This window comes from Helicoverpa zea, chromosome 28 (assembly GCF_022581195.2).
Source record: "Helicoverpa zea isolate HzStark_Cry1AcR chromosome 28, ilHelZeax1.1, whole genome shotgun sequence".
Lineage (NCBI taxonomy): Eukaryota > Metazoa > Arthropoda > Insecta > Lepidoptera > Noctuidae > Helicoverpa > Helicoverpa zea.
Genome location: NC_061479.1, coordinates 6,981,184 through 6,997,732, shown reverse-complemented (window position 1 = coordinate 6,997,732; position 16,549 = coordinate 6,981,184). Strand labels below are relative to the sequence as shown.

The 16,549-nt window shown below is 49.8% G+C and overlaps 1 protein-coding gene across 8 annotated transcripts in view; it reads left to right on the top strand.

Moving 5' to 3' along the window:
* Positions 1–16,549, top strand: part of LOC124643677 (copper-transporting ATPase 1) — an 81,443-nt gene that overhangs the window by 59,281 nt on the left and 5,613 nt on the right. For 6 of the 8 annotated variants that reach the window (XR_006985966.1, XR_006985962.1, XR_006985965.1 and 3 more), the window contains 9 exons: positions 2,784–2,940; positions 3,641–3,794; positions 5,171–5,294; positions 11,288–11,423; positions 11,752–11,894; positions 12,301–12,504; positions 13,944–14,093; positions 14,690–14,760; positions 15,150–16,463. Coding sequence is in view for 2 of the 8 variants with exons in the window: in XM_047182712.1 (XP_047038668.1) it covers positions 2,784–2,940; positions 3,641–3,794; positions 5,171–5,294; positions 11,288–11,423; positions 11,752–11,894; positions 12,301–12,504; positions 13,944–14,093; positions 14,690–14,760; positions 15,150–15,293 (1,283 nt within the window). In the remaining 6 variants the exon portion in view is untranslated. The remainder of the gene's footprint in view (positions 1–2,783; positions 2,941–3,640; positions 3,795–5,170; positions 5,295–11,287; positions 11,424–11,751; positions 11,895–12,300; positions 12,505–13,943; positions 14,094–14,689; positions 14,761–15,149; positions 16,464–16,549) is intronic. The other 2 variants (XM_047182712.1, XM_047182713.1) reach the window with 1 other exon arrangement.

Below are 16,549 nucleotides of genomic sequence, written 5' to 3'. Positions count from 1 at the left end.
GAGTTCCTCCATCGACTTTGCCATGACTACGATGTCGTCGGCAAACCGAAGGTGAGTGATGTATTCGCCGTTGATGTTGATGCCAAGTCCTTGCCATTCCAGGAGCTTGAAGGCGTCTTCCATTGCGGCAGTAAACAGTTTCGGGGAGATTACGTCCCCCTGTCTTACGCCTCTTCTCAATGGAATCGGCTTCGTGCTATGCTCCTGTACTCGGACCGACATGGTGGCGTTATTATACAAACACTTCAACACCTCGATGTACCGATAGTCAATATGGCATCGTTGGAGTGACTCAAGTACCGCCCATGTTTCCACCGAATCAAAGGCTTTCTCATAGTCCACAAACGCTAAGCATAATGGCAAGTTATACTCCTCGGTCTTCTGTATAACTTGCCGCAGCGTATGGATGTGGTCTATGGTACTAAAGCCTCTTCGGAAACCGGCTTGTTCGGGAGGCTGGAAGTCATCAAGCCTGTGCTCGAGACGGTTCGTGATAACCCTTGAAAACAGCTTATAAACATGGCTTAGAAGTGTGATGGGTCTGTAGTTCTTCAATAGGCTGTTGTCACCTTTTTTGAAGAACAACACCACCACACCCCTGCTCCATGCTTCAGGCGTTTTGCCCCCGGACAGGACGCAGTTAAAGAGCTTCTGGAGGACTTTAAGTGCCGGTGTTCCACCCGCTCTCAGAAGCTCTGAAGTGATTCCGTCCTCACCCGGCGCCTTGTTGTTCTTAAGCTGCTTCAGGGCCATCCTAATCTCGTACAGACTGATGTCCGGGATATCTTCGGTATAATGTCGGGACAGCTTGGCTCTTGGATCTCCTGCCAAGCTGTCAACGGACTTTGCGACCGAAGTGTATAACTGTCCATAGAACCTCTCGATTTCGCCTAAAACCTCTGCCTTGGTCGACGCTATGCTGCCATCCTCCCGTTTCAGCTTAGTCATCTGGCTTTGCCCAATAGACTTGTCCTTTGCGAACACTTTGGAGCCTTGGTTTCGCTGTATGGTCTCTTTAACACGATTCGTATTAAAGAGACGCAGATCGTGTCGCAAGGATTTGGATATTCGTCTATTGAGCTGCCTATATGACTTCGCATCATGGGAAGACTGCAACTGTAGCAAGCGTCGTTCAGCCATGAGGTTTAAGGTTTGCTCGGTTAGTTTTTGAGGCCTATTTTTACGGCAGGGTCTAAAAAACTTAGACCCTACCGTGCGGACAGTTTCCACTAGTCCGTCGTTGATCTCGTCCACTGACACTAAGTTCTCAAGGCAAGCAAAGCGATTAGAGAGCTCGAGTTGAAAGCTTTCCGGGTTTTGAATATGGGACCGAGTAGGTCGGAGCGTAGACTTCATCAGACTGGACCTTTCAAGTTTAACATTGATATTCAGTGAGGCTCTTACGATTCGGTGATCGCTTCCGGTTTTTACCCTGTTGATCACAGAGACATCACTGAATATCCGTCTCTTGTCGGTCATGAAGAAGTCTATCTCGTTTCTCGTGAAACCATCGGGACTCAACCAGGTCCATTTCCTGTGAGGCGGCTTCTGGAAGAAAGAGTTCATCATGAAGAGTTCCTCTTTCTCCAGAAAGTCAGCCAGCCTCTGTCCCCTATGGTTCCGTTGCCCATATCCAAATTGCCCCACTCTCAACTCATCACCGCTTTTCTTGCCCAACCTAGCGTTAAAATCCCCCATAACAACAGTGAAGTGGGTTTTGGAACTATGTATGGCCCTACTTACGTCCTCATACATAGTCTCCACCTCATCATCGGAGTGTGACGAGGTCGGTGCGTATACCTGAATGACCTTCAGCGAATATCTTTCGGATATTCTGAGTATTAGGTATATCACCCTGTTCGACACACTGTCGATGGTTGTTATGTTGCTTACGAGGGACTTGTGAACGAGAAACCCGACACCACCTTGGGACTTTTGGTCTCCCTCCCGGTAGTAGAGCAAGTTACCAGACTTCAGGGTTACGGTGTCCTCTCCCTCTCTACGGACTTCGCATAACCCCATAATGTCCCAATGTAACTTGCTCAACTCCTCTTCCAGCTCGCAGATCTTTTCGTCAGTCCTCAATGTGCGTATGTTGTGTGTTACCAGGGCCAGTCGTCGTGGGGGTGGGTAGCCGGATCTCTTCCGGAGATTCTTAGCACCCCCTGCTCCGCCGTTACCTTGACCGCTACCCGCGCCAGGGATAGCGGAGCTGCCGGGGACTGGGGGCCTGGTTTCTGTGCTTCTCATTGGGGGGTAATTGCCTTTAATCGCCACGCTTGGCAGGCGGGTTGGCGATCGCAGTGAGGGTATGCAGTACGCGGAGGACGCTGCTGCCCGACCTCCGGTTTGTCCCTTAGTCGCCTCTTACGACACCCACGGGATGATTTGGGGGAGCGCAATTCTAAGCCGGCGTCCCACGGCAAGTCTAGCTGTTAGCGACTACAAATATTCAAGCGATTCACAACATGTTTCTTGATAAGACCCTTTTGATGAAAATGTTATATATACTTGGTCAAATTTGGTTTTTAACTGTTGTGTCCACATGATATTTGAAAGGTCGGAACGTATGCTCATTGTTGAATTGCTAATTGTTTTACTTTCAGTAAAGTACTGAAAGTTCAGTACTGTCATTATTTGGAAAATTGGGTTCCCAAACAGATTATTTTTTATTATTTTAATCCAGCCACATCTAAACAAAGGTATTAGTTTGGCAATTGGCTCTACTATCCACGATACAACATACCATTTTATGCATTTATTTAACAAATATAAAATTTTAGGTGAAAACAGTAATATTCGACAAGACCGGCACAATAACTCGCGGCAGTGCGACCGTAGCCAAGCTGTCGCTGCTGACGGGCTCGGCCAGCACGCTGGGCTCCGTGCTGGCTTGCTTGCTCACTGCCGAGCTCAACTCCGAACATCCTGTCGCTTCTGGTAAGTGTACAGAGCACAACACACAGGGATATAGCACAAGCTGTCGCTGCTGACGGGCTCGGCCAGCACGCTGGGCTCCGTGCTGGCTTGCTTGCTCACTGCCGAGCTCAACTCCGAACATCCTGTCGCTTCTGGTAAGTTATTAATCAATAAATAGCTGAGCCGATTATGATAAAACATATCCAAGTTCCATTACATTAATTTTCGTCTAACAAACCATATCCATGTTTTAATATGTAACCTATCTATCCTGTTAATCCACACACCTCTATTTTTTAATAGAACCTAAGAAAGAACAAACATGTGCTCACAACTGCATGCCATGACTCTTTAAAGTAACTTTAAAGGGTCAACATAATTAAACATTTTGAGAGCCACTGGCTTAGACTACGAACTGATTTGTAAGGATACATGTATTAAAGTAGAAGTATGTTTAAGTTTGTTATTTTTTGACGTAAAACTACGTGACAAAAATGTTGATTAATACTGAAAATACGGTATAAGTTCAGAATAACTTTCCTCAAGAAGTGAGTGAAATTGACTTAAAATAAAACATTCATAATAACTATTTATTTCTTCTTCTTCTTGCTCTGGTCCCAATATACTAATTTGTGTTTGAAACAATTTTTTTTCGCTCCCATTCCTCTCTGTCAGCCATGACACATATAATTTATTATTACATTTCCTGTTGTCCCCCCAGCGATAGTCCGTTGGTGCAGCGCGGCGCTGGGCGGGCACAGCGGGCTGGCGTGCGTCGGCTTCGTGGCGGCGCCGGGCTGCGGCCTGCGCGCGCGGCTCCGGCCCATGGGGGATACTATACCCGTGCATGTCGCTAACTTTAATAATCAGCCGAGGTGAGTGAGTGTTGTACAGTATATTTATTTACTAGCTTCTGCCAGCGACTTCGTCCGCGGTAGATTCGGAGTTTGTGCAAAGAGAGGAAGAAATAATAATCACCAGCTTTTCGAATTATCTAAATCTATGCGTACCTAGCCTATTACTACTTAGCTTTAACCGCTAAGGCTGCACACGCGACTGAAGCTTAAAAAATGGAGTAACTTCTCCCATTTTCCCAACATTTCGCATCACTGCTCTGCTCCTATTGATTGTAGCGTGATGAAAAGTATCCTATAACCTGCCCAGGAATACGAAGAATCATTGTACCAAGTTTCGTTGAAATCTGTCAAGTAGTTTTGGTTTCCATAACGAACATACAGACAGACAGACAAAAATTTTACTGATTGCATTTTTGGCATCAGTATCGATCACTAATCCCCCCCTGATAGTTATTTTGGAAATATATTCAATGCACAGAATTTACCTCTCTACACATCTATCTATCTATCTTCTATCTATATATATAAAAATGAATTGCTGTTCGTTAGTCTCGCTAAAACTCGAGAACGGCTGGGCCGATTGAGCTGATTTTAGTTTTAAAATGTTTGTCGTAGTCCAGGGTAGGTCTAAACGGTGAGCAAATAAGGAAAAAAAATTGCGAGTAAGATTCCCGGGACGGGAATGATTAGACAAAAACCAACTTACGGAATGCCGCAGAACCACAAAAGTAAAGTACTAGGACAGCATAATTCACCTTAGTAAAGTATACCAATAACGAAATATCGATGCAACTGCTCACCATGTACCAGGGTAGCATAACTTATATGAGTATACCAATACCAAGTGTAGGTAGACGCTACTGCTCACCATGTACTAGAGCGGCAAAAAATACACCGGGCGCGGGTAATACCGCGGGGAACGGCTAGCTCCCCGCGGTAGTGTAGATTATAAGTATAGATTAAAGGGTTTACCAACAGCTTCTGTGTAGATAAAGCTTAGAGTACAATTTCTGTTATTACTGGGACTTACACAGTCGCCAATTACAGGTTAACCAACATACGCTAAATAATGATAGAATTTAAAATTACAAAATTTACAAATCAAAAAAACACTAATTAGAACTTGTTGCAATAAATAACACATAAACACAGTTGTCGGTTTGTAGGGTTAATATTATATTGCATGGCAATCGGTAAAATATGGCGGATCATTTAGATACCGTTATATGTATAACAACATTATTGCAAAAATAAATGTCTTTGTCTTTCTAAAATATTCTTTTCATGTGATAATGATGTCATCCTAGCCTAGCCTAGGCTGCTTTTTGAAAGGTTTCAAAACCGACATGTCTGTTATGTAATAATACTTTATATTTTGTGTTTGTCACCCACAGAGCAGGCAGCACGTTCATAGTGGAGGGTGTACCAGTGGAGGTGGTATCACCCGGCGGCGACGCGGCGCTCAGCTCGGCCCACGCCGCGCAGAGGCTACACTCGCTCATACAGCCGGGCGGAGAGGTGATGTAGTACTGTCTATACTAGAGTAGTGTCCAGCTCGGCGCAGAGGCTACACTCGCTCATACAGCCGGGCGGAGAGGTGATGTAGTACTGTCTATACTAGAGTAGTGTCCAGCTCGGCGCAGAGGCTACACTCGCTCATACAGCCGGGCGGAGAGGTGATGTAGTACTGTCTATACTAGAGTAGTGTCCAGCTCGGCGCAGAGGCTACACTCGCTCATACAGCCGGGCGGAGAGGTGATGTAGTACTGTCTATACTAGAGTAGTGTCCAGCTCGGCGCAGAGGCTACACTCGCTCATACAGCCGGGCGGAGAGGTGATGTAGTACTGTCTATACTAGAGTAGTGTCCAGCTCGGCGCAGAGGCTACACTCGCTCATACAGCCGGGCGGAGAGGTGATGTAGTACTGTCTATACTAGAGTAGTGTCCAGCTCGGCGCAGAGGCTACACTCGCTCATACAGCCGGGCGGAGAGGTGATGTAGTACTGTCTATACTAGAGTAGTGTCCAGCTCGGCGCAGAGGCTACACTCGCTCATACAGCCGGGCGGAGAGGTGATGTAGTACTGTCTATACTAGAGTAGTGTCCAGCTCGGCGCAGAGGCTACACTCGCTCATACAGCCGGGCGGAGAGGTGATGTAGTACTGTCTATACTAGAGTAGTGTCCAGCTCGGCGCAGAGGCTACACTCGCTCATACAGCCGGGCGGAGAGGTGATGTAGTACTGTCTATACTAGAGTAGTGTCCAGCTCGGCGCAGAGGCTACACTCGCTCATACAGCCGGGCGGAGAGGTGATGTAGTACTGTCTATACTAGAGTAGTGTCCAGCTCGGCGCAGAGGCTACACTCGCTCATACAGCCGGGCGGAGAGGTGATGTAGTACTGTCTATACTAGAGTAGTGTCCAGCTCGGCGCAGAGGCTACACTCGCTCATACAGCCGGGCGGAGAGGTGATGTAGTACTGTCTATACTAGAGTAGTGTCCAGCTCGGCGCAGAGGCTACACTCGCTCATACAGCCGGGCGGAGAGGTGATGTAGTACTGTCTATACTAGAGTAGTGTCCAGCTCGGCGCAGAGGCTACACTCGCTCATACAGCCGGGCGGAGAGGTGATGTAGTACTGTCTATACTAGAGTAGTGTCCAGCTCGGCGCAGAGGCTACACTCGCTCATACAGCCGGGCGGAGAGGTGATGTAGTACTGTCTATACTAGAGTAGTGTCCAGCTCGGCGCAGAGGCTACACTCGCTCATACAGCCGGGCGGAGAGGTGATGTAGTACTGTCTATACTAGAGTAGTGTCCAGCTCGGCGCAGAGGCTACACTCGCTCATACAGCCGGGCGGAGAGGTGATGTAGTACTGTCTATACTAGAGTAGTGTCCAGCTCGGCGCAGAGGCTACACTCGCTCATACAGCCGGGCGGAGAGGTGATGTAGTACTGTCTATACTAGAGTAGTGTCCAGCTCGGCGCAGAGGCTACACTCGCTCATACAGCCGGGCGGAGAGGTGATGTAGTACTGTCTATACTAGAGTAGTGTCCAGCTCGGCGCAGAGGCTACACTCGCTCATACAGCCGGGCGGAGAGGTGATGTAGTACTGTCTATACTAGAGTAGTGTCCAGCTCGGCGCAGAGGCTACACTCGCTCATACAGCCGGGCGGAGAGGTGATGTAGTACTGTCTATACTAGAGTAGTGTCCAGCTCGGCGCAGAGGCTACACTCGCTCATACAGCCGGGCGGAGAGGTGATGTAGTACTGTCTATACTAGAGTAGTGTCCAGCTCGGCGCAGAGGCTACACTCGCTCATACAGCCGGGCGGAGAGGTGATGTAGTACTGTCTATACTAGAGTAGTGTCCAGCTCGGCGCAGAGGCTACACTCGCTCATACAGCCGGGCGGAGAGGTGATGTAGTACTGTCTATACTAGAGTAGTGTCCAGCTCGGCGCAGAGGCTACACTCGCTCATACAGCCGGGCGGAGAGGTGATGTAGTACTGTCTATACTAGAGTAGTGTCCAGCTCGGCGCAGAGGCTACACTCGCTCATACAGCCGGGCGGAGAGGTGATGTAGTACTGTCTATACTAGAGTAGTGTCCAGCTCGGCGCAGAGGCTACACTCGCTCATACAGCCGGGCGGAGAGGTGATGTAGTACTGTCTATACTAGAGTAGTGTCCAGCTCGGCGCAGAGGCTACACTCGCTCATACAGCCGGGCGGAGAGGTGATGTAGTACTGTCTATACTAGAGTAGTGTCCAGCTCGGCGCAGAGGCTACACTCGCTCATACAGCCGGGCGGAGAGGTGATGTAGTACTGTCTATACTAGAGTAGTGTCCAGCTCGGCGCAGAGGCTACACTCGCTCATACAGCCGGGCGGAGAGGTGATGTAGTACTGTCTATACTAGAGTAGTGTCCAGCTCGGCGCAGAGGCTACACTCGCTCATACAGCCGGGCGGAGAGGTGATGTAGTACTGTCTATACTAGAGTAGTGTCCAGCTCGGCGCAGAGGCTACACTCGCTCATACAGCCGGGCGGAGAGGTGATGTAGTACTGTCTATACTAGAGTAGTGTCCAGCTCGGCGCAGAGGCTACACTCGCTCATACAGCCGGGCGGAGAGGTGATGTAGTACTGTCTATACTAGAGTAGTGTCCAGCTCGGCGCAGAGGCTACACTCGCTCATACAGCCGGGCGGAGAGGTGATGTAGTACTGTCTATACTAGAGTAGTGTCCAGCTCGGCGCAGAGGCTACACTCGCTCATACAGCCGGGCGGAGAGGTGATGTAGTACTGTCTATACTAGAGTAGTGTCCAGCTCGGCGCAGAGGCTACACTCGCTCATACAGCCGGGCGGAGAGGTGATGTAGTACTGTCTATACTAGAGTAGTGTCCAGCTCGGCGCAGAGGCTACACTCGCTCATACAGCCGGGCGGAGAGGTGATGTAGTACTGTCTATACTAGAGTAGTGTCCAGCTCGGCGCAGAGGCTACACTCGCTCATACAGCCGGGCGGAGAGGTGATGTAGTACTGTCTATACTAGAGTAGTGTCCAGCTCGGCGCAGAGGCTACACTCGCTCATACAGCCGGGCGGAGAGGTGATGTAGTACTGTCTATACTAGAGTAGTGTCCAGCTCGGCGCAGAGGCTACACTCGCTCATACAGCCGGGCGGAGAGGTGATGTAGTACTGTCTATACTAGAGTAGTGTCCAGCTCGGCGCAGAGGCTACACTCGCTCATACAGCCGGGCGGAGAGGTGATGTAGTACTGTCTATACTAGAGTAGTGTCCAGCTCGGCGCAGAGGCTACACTCGCTCATACAGCCGGGCGGAGAGGTGATGTAGTACTGTCTATACTAGAGTAGTGTCCAGCTCGGCGCAGAGGCTACACTCGCTCATACAGCCGGGCGGAGAGGTGATGTAGTACTGTCTATACTAGAGTAGTGTCCAGCTCGGCGCAGAGGCTACACTCGCTCATACAGCCGGGCGGAGAGGTGATGTAGTACTGTCTATACTAGAGTAGTGTCCAGCTCGGCGCAGAGGCTACACTCGCTCATACAGCCGGGCGGAGAGGTGATGTAGTACTGTCTATACTAGAGTAGTGTCCAGCTCGGCGCAGAGGCTACACTCGCTCATACAGCCGGGCGGAGAGGTGATGTAGTACTGTCTATACTAGAGTAGTGTCCAGCTCGGCGCAGAGGCTACACTCGCTCATACAGCCGGGCGGAGAGGTGATGTAGTACTGTCTATACTAGAGTAGTGTCCAGCTCGGCGCAGAGGCTACACTCGCTCATACAGCCGGGCGGAGAGGTGATGTAGTACTGTCTATACTAGAGTAGTGTCCAGCTCGGCGCAGAGGCTACACTCGCTCATACAGCCGGGCGGAGAGGTGATGTAGTACTGTCTATACTAGAGTAGTGTCCAGCTCGGCGCAGAGGCTACACTCGCTCATACAGCCGGGCGGAGAGGTGATGTAGTACTGTCTATACTAGAGTAGTGTCCAGCTCGGCGCAGAGGCTACACTCGCTCATACAGCCGGGCGGAGAGGTGATGTAGTACTGTCTATACTAGAGTAGTGTCCAGCTCGGCGCAGAGGCTACACTCGCTCATACAGCCGGGCGGAGAGGTGATGTAGTACTGTCTATACTAGAGTAGTGTCCAGCTCGGCGCAGAGGCTACACTCGCTCATACAGCCGGGCGGAGAGGTGATGTAGTACTGTCTATACTAGAGTAGTGTCCAGCTCGGCGCAGAGGCTACACTCGCTCATACAGCCGGGCGGAGACGTGATGTAGTACTGTCTATACTAGAGTAGTGTCCAGCTCGGCGCAGAGGCTACACTCGCTCATACAGCCGGGCGGAGAGGTGATGTAGTACTGTCTATACTAGAGTAGTGTCCAGCTCGGCGCAGAGGCTACACTCGCTCATACAGCCGGGCGGAGAGGTGATGTAGTACTGTCTATACTAGAGTAGTGTCCAGCTCGGCGCAGAGGCTACACTCGCTCATACAGCCGGGCGGAGAGGTGATGTAGTACTGTCTATACTAGAGTAGTGTCCAGCTCGGCGCAGAGGCTACACTCGCTCATACAGCCGGGCGGAGAGGTGATGTAGTACTGTCTATACTAGAGTAGTGTCCAGCTCGGCGCAGAGGCTACACTCGCTCATACAGCCGGGCGGAGAGGTGATGTAGTACTGTCTATACTAGAGTAGTGTCCAGCTCGGCGCAGAGGCTACACTCGCTCATACAGCCGGGCGGAGAGGTGATGTAGTACTGTCTATACTAGAGTAGTGTCCAGCTCGGCGCAGAGGCTACACTCGCTCATACAGCCGGGCGGAGAGGTGATGTAGTACTGTCTATACTAGAGTAGTGTCCAGCTCGGCGCAGAGGCTACACTCGCTCATACAGCCGGGCGGAGAGGTGATGTAGTACTGTCTATACTAGAGTAGTGTCCAGCTCGGCGCAGAGGCTACACTCGCTCATACAGCCGGGCGGAGAGGTGATGTAGTACTGTCTATACTAGAGTAGTGTCCAGCTCGGCGCAGAGGCTACACTCGCTCATACAGCCGGGCGGAGAGGTGATGTAGTACTGTCTATACTAGAGTAGTGTCCAGCTCGGCGCAGAGGCTACACTCGCTCATACAGCCGGGCGGAGAGGTGATGTAGTACTGTCTATACTAGAGTAGTGTCCAGCTCGGCGCAGAGGCTACACTCGCTCATACAGCCGGGCGGAGAGGTGATGTAGTACTGTCTATACTAGAGTAGTGTCCAGCTCGGCGCAGAGGCTACACTCGCTCATACAGCCGGGCGGAGAGGTGATGTAGTACTGTCTATACTAGAGTAGTGTCCAGCTCGGCGCAGAGGCTACACTCGCTCATACAGCCGGGCGGAGAGGTGATGTAGTACTGTCTATACTAGAGTAGTGTCCAGCTCGGCGCAGAGGCTACACTCGCTCATACAGCCGGGCGGAGAGGTGATGTAGTACTGTCTATACTAGAGTAGTGTCCAGCTCGGCGCAGAGGCTACACTCGCTCATACAGCCGGGCGGAGAGGTGATGTAGTACTGTCTATACTAGAGTAGTGTCCAGCTCGGCGCAGAGGCTACACTCGCTCATACAGCCGGGCGGAGAGGTGATGTAGTACTGTCTATACTAGAGTAGTGTCCAGCTCGGCGCAGAGGCTACACTCGCTCATACAGCCGGGCGGAGAGGTGATGTAGTACTGTCTATACTAGAGTAGTGTCCAGCTCGGCGCAGAGGCTACACTCGCTCATACAGCCGGGCGGAGAGGTGATGAAAGTGACAGCGTTTAGACATAAAGAAGGGAAAACCACGAGGGTAGCAATTTATAGCAGCTGGTAGTAATAAGGTGCCAATTCTCTATATGTACTTCGAAGGAATCTAATGGACACTGATTACAAGGTCCCATCAAGATTTATTACCTACCTTTAGTTAAGTGCTTCCTCAACTGAAGTTTAATTCAAATAAATGAACCCTTTCCTCCTGTCTTCCGCAGGAAACGGAACAAGTAGTGCTCATAGGCAACAGGGAGTGGATGTCGCGTAACGGCGTGACTGTCCCGCGCCGCGTGCAGGACGCTCTGCAGCAAGACGAGGAGTTGGGCAGGACGGCCGTGCTCGCCGCCATTAACGGTAAGCCCACTGTTGGACTAGCAGTAGTGCTCATAGGCAACAGTTGGACTAAGGCTGTTTGATATGATTCCCACTGTTGGCCTTGGGTTTTGTTATGTGTATTATAGGATGGAATGATGTATTTATGCCCACCACTGGACAAAACATTGGTATGCCGAGTGCTGGGCAAAGTTTTTGTCATGTTTTTAATTGGATGGCATAAAGATGTGTCTTTTTATTGCTGTCCCTGGGTTTTAATGATATGTTTTGCAAGGTGGAAGGGAGAGTTAATGTTGCCCATACTGGTCTAAAAATGGGTTACCCAACTTTCGTTTTTTTTTGTTCCCAGATCAACTGGTATGCACAATAGGCGTGGCAGACGAGGTGAAGCCGGAAGCCCACCTCGCGGTCTACTGCCTCAAGAAGATGGGCTTACAAGTGTGTCTTCTGACTGGCGACAACAGGAAGACCGCCGTCGCCATAGCTAGACAGGTAAAGTAGACTGACAGTAGGCCGGTAGTAGACCTGTGGTAGACCGACAGTAGATCAGTAGCGTCTACTGCCTCAAGATGAGCTTACAAGTGTATCTACTGACCGGTGACACAAGGAAGACTGCCGTCGCCATCGCTACACAAATATCCACTGTAGTAGACCGACAGTAGACTAGCAGCAGACTGGTAGTAGACCGACAGTAGACCATCAGTAGACTAGTAGTAGACTTTTATCACACTGACAGTAGACTAGTAGTAGACTTTTATCACACCGACAGTAGGTTATCAGTAGGCGAGAAGTAGACCCACAGTAGACCGACAGCAGACCAGTAGTAGACCGTCAGTAGACCAACAGTATACCAGTAGCGTATATTAACTACCTACCTTAAACTTCACGAAATTTCTAGGTGGGCATCAACAAAGTATACGCAGAAGTCCTCCCCTCCCACAAGGTGGCTAAAATCCAGAAGCTACAAGAAGAGGGCCAGAAGGTGGCCATGGTGGGGGACGGCGTCAACGACTCGCCGGCGCTGGCGCAAGCCGACGTGGGGATAGCTATAGCCAGTGGCACTGATGTCGCTGTGGAAGCCGCTGATCTTGTGTTAATGAGAGTAAGTTACTTTTATTGCTGGCAAAGTATGTGTCATAATCATTATACTTCATCATTGTCATCATCATTATACTGCATCATCTTCATCATCAATCATCATCATCACCATAATCATCAACGTCATCGTCAACATCATCATCACTATCATCTTCACCACCATCATCACCATCATTTTTGTGTAATATTGTAATATCATGGTATGGGCATGTGATATGGAAGATGAATGTCATGTTGTGAGGAAGGTGATGAGTATGAACGTGGATGGATGTAGTCGAAGAGGACCAAAGAAACGATGGATGGACTGTGTGAAAGTATCATCATCTTCCTGCCCTGTTCCCAAGTCATTTGGGGTCGGCGCAACATGTCTTTTTCTTCCATTCCTCTCTGTCAGACATCATACTTACATCCACTCCCTTCTGCTTCATGTCCTCTTTCAGGCAATCAATCCATCTTTTCCTCGGTCTACCTCTGCCTCTCCATCCTTCCACATTCATACTTAGCACACTCTTTGTAGCATGCGTTTCACACCGTCTCATCACATGCCCATACCACGACAAACGCTTACCTCTCATTTTTTCAGTCACTGGCGCTACTTTCAGGCTTCCTCTGATATACTCATTCCTCACTTTGTCCATTCTGGTAACCCCACACATCCATCTCAACATTCTCTGCTACATGCACTCTTTTCTCATCCTTCTTTTTCACTGCCCAACACTCTGATCCATACAGGACGACAGGTCTTATTACGGATTTGTAAATTTTGCCCTTCAGTTTGAGGGGCATCCGCGGGCACTGGTTACCTGTCGCCACTTCATCCATCCAGAATTGTCCGATGCGTAACGTCCCTGTCCACCTCACCGTCACTTTGGACGAGTGAACCAAGGTACCGGAAGTCGGAGCAGACTGGTAGGGGTATGCCGGCTAGGGTTATGGGCATGGGTCTTGATATACCGCCAAAATCGCAATGTAGGTACTCTGTTTTGCTCTTGCTGACCTTTAACCCTACCGTCTCCAGTCTTAGCCGCCATGCCTCCAATCTGCTCTGGACCTCTGGCCCACTCTCCCCCACCAGAACAATATCATCGGCGAAAAGCATACACCAGGGAACCTCCTCCTGTATGTCCGCTGTAAGGGCGTCCATTAACAACAGGAAGAGGTAAGGACTGAGCGCCGACCCCTGATGTAAGCCGACGCCTACACTGAAACTGGCGGTAGTGCCGGCTGTGGACCGGACTTGTGTACTGCATCTGCCGTACATCGCTCGGATCAACTGCACATACTTCCCTGGCATACCTTTCTCCTTAAGGGCTCACCACAAAAAAAGTATATATTCTAAAATAGAGAGATGACGGCAGATATAAGAGTACGGAAGGAGGAATAAAATTTTGATAACGGCAGGAGTATGTCAAATTAACTAACCAGCTTTCATCTCGTTTCCAGAATGATCTCCTAGACGTGGTAGCCTGCCTAGAACTATCTAGAACAACAGTGCGTCGAGTTCGTCTGAACTTCCTGTTCGCCAGCGTGTACAATCTACTGGGCATCCCGCTAGCTAGCGGCGCCTTCGCGTCTCTGGGGCTGCAGCTACAGGTAGTCTTTATTTGCCTAGCCGTATTGTTTAGAACTGTCTAGAACAACAGTGCGTCGACCTCAGTCGTCTATGTATCAAAATATTCATCCGCATCGCTGTCAGCGGGGATCGTGCCCAAAAGGCTGGCTGCATTGCCACGCTGGATGGCAATGCATATTCTTTGACCGAAGTATAGGCCAGCCTTCTGGTCACGAGTGGACTCCACTAATAGCTTGGGTATTTCGCTATAAAGTTGTGGGCACTTGGGCCCCATGGTCTTAAGGTTCCAACCCCGTTTGTTTAAATTGTTTATTGATTAGATAGTAATGTATTTTAATATGCTCTTCTTTCCTTTTTCTATATAATCTAAACTATTTTATTTGTCCTCCTCGTCAGTCCGAGTGTGTTATTCATATTTTATCACTTTTTGTTTTTTTACCTTTTCTGATTTCTGTTTTTTTTTTTTTTTTTAATTTTTTTGTTGAGATTTTTCTGAAGCAGAAAGTGTTTTTCTTTTCAAGAATAGCTCTACAAGACTTTATGTTTTTTATCTCTTTTATGACATTATTTGAAGTTTACAAGAGAGTATAGGTATATTGTATATTTTATGTTACAGCCGTGGATGGCATCGGCTGCGATGGCGATGAGTTCAGTGTCAGTCGTGTGTTCCAGTTTATTGCTCAAAACGTGAGTTGCATTACTATCCTTACGGATTTTTTGATTAGTATAACACATATTATAATACTTTAGTATTGTTGATCCTTTTTAAATGACAGGTAGTAGATAACATGTTATGACTACTATTAGTCAATATCAAAAAGTCTGACAATCAATCTTATGTACAATTATTGTTTATATGTCATTTCCTGTTCTCTGCGATTTCACCAATGTCCTAAGAGAACAACTTTCCTCATCCGGGTAAAAAGTTACCCATGTCCTTTATCAAGCTCGAGAAGTGTAGAGTATCTGAAGTTATCATTTAAACTTTTGGCGACATGGTGTGACAGACTGAGTTACTTTAGTAACTTTTTCCTAATTTCGCATTCAAAAAGTTAACTAATAACAATTTTTTCCAGTTTCAAAAAGCCTACGATAGAACAACTCCGCACAGCCGAGTACTTACAGTCTATACACCTTCAAGACCTGGACTCTGTGTCCGTGCACCGCGGCCTCGACGAGCGCCTCGACCCCGTCGAGCGCGGCGCCTCGCCCCTCGCCAAGTTAGTACTAGTGTTCAGTAGATACTGTCAGTTGTTACATACACCTGCAACACCTGGACTCTGTGTCCGTGCACCGCGGCCTCGACGAGCGCCTCGACCCCGTCGAGCGCGGCGCCTCGCCCCTCGCCAAGTTAGTACTAGTGTTCAGTAGATACTGTCAGTTGTTACATACACCTGCAACACCTGGACTCTGTGTCCGTGCACCGCGGCCTCGACGAGCGCCTCGACCCCGTCGAGCGCGGCGCCTCGCCCCTCGCCAAGTTAGTACTAGTGTTCAGTAGATACTGTCAGTTGTTACATACACCTGCAACACCTGGACTCTGTGTCCGTGCACCGCGGCCTCGACGAGCGCCTCGACCCCGTCGAGCGCGGCGCCTCGCCCCTCGCCAAGTTAGTACTAGTGTTCAGTAGATACTGTCAGTTGTTACATACACCTGCAACACCTGGACTCTGTGTCCGTGCACCGCGGCCTCGACGAGCGCCTCGACCCCGTCGAGCGCGGCGCCTCGCCCCTCGCCAAGTTAGTACTAGTGTTCAGTAGATACTGTCAGTTGTTACATACACCTGCAACACCTGGACTCTGTGTCCGTGCACCGCGGCCTCGACGAGCGCCTCGACCCCGTCGAGCGCGGCGCCTCGCCCCTCGCCAAGTTAGTACTAGTGTTCAGTAGATACTGTCAGTTGTTACATACACCTGCAACACCTGGACTCTGTGTCCGTGCACCGCGGCCTCGACGAGCGCCTCGACCCCGTCGAGCGCGGCGCCTCGCCCCTCGCCAAGTTAGTACTAGTGTTCAGTAGATACTGTCAGTTGTTACATACACCTGCAACACCTGGACTCTGTGTCCGTGCACCGCGGCCTCGACGAGCGCCTCGACCCCGTCGAGCGCGGCGCCTCGCCCCTCGCCAAGTTAGTACTAGTGTTCAGTAGATACTGTCAGTTGTTACATACACCTGCAACACCTGGACTCTGTGTCCGTGCACCGCGGCCTCGACGAGCGCCTCGACCCCGTCGAGCGCGGCGCCTCGCCCCTCGCCAAGTTAGTACTAGTGTTCAGTAGATACTGTCAGTTGTTACATACACCTGCAACACCTGGACTCTGTGTCCGTGCACCGCGGCCTCGACGAGCGCCTCGACCCCGTCGAGCGCGGCGCCTCGCCCCTCGCCAAGTTAGTACTAGTGTTCAGTAGATACTGTCAGTTGTTACATACACCTGCAACACCTGGACTGCAATTTTCAGGTGTGTTAGGAGTTT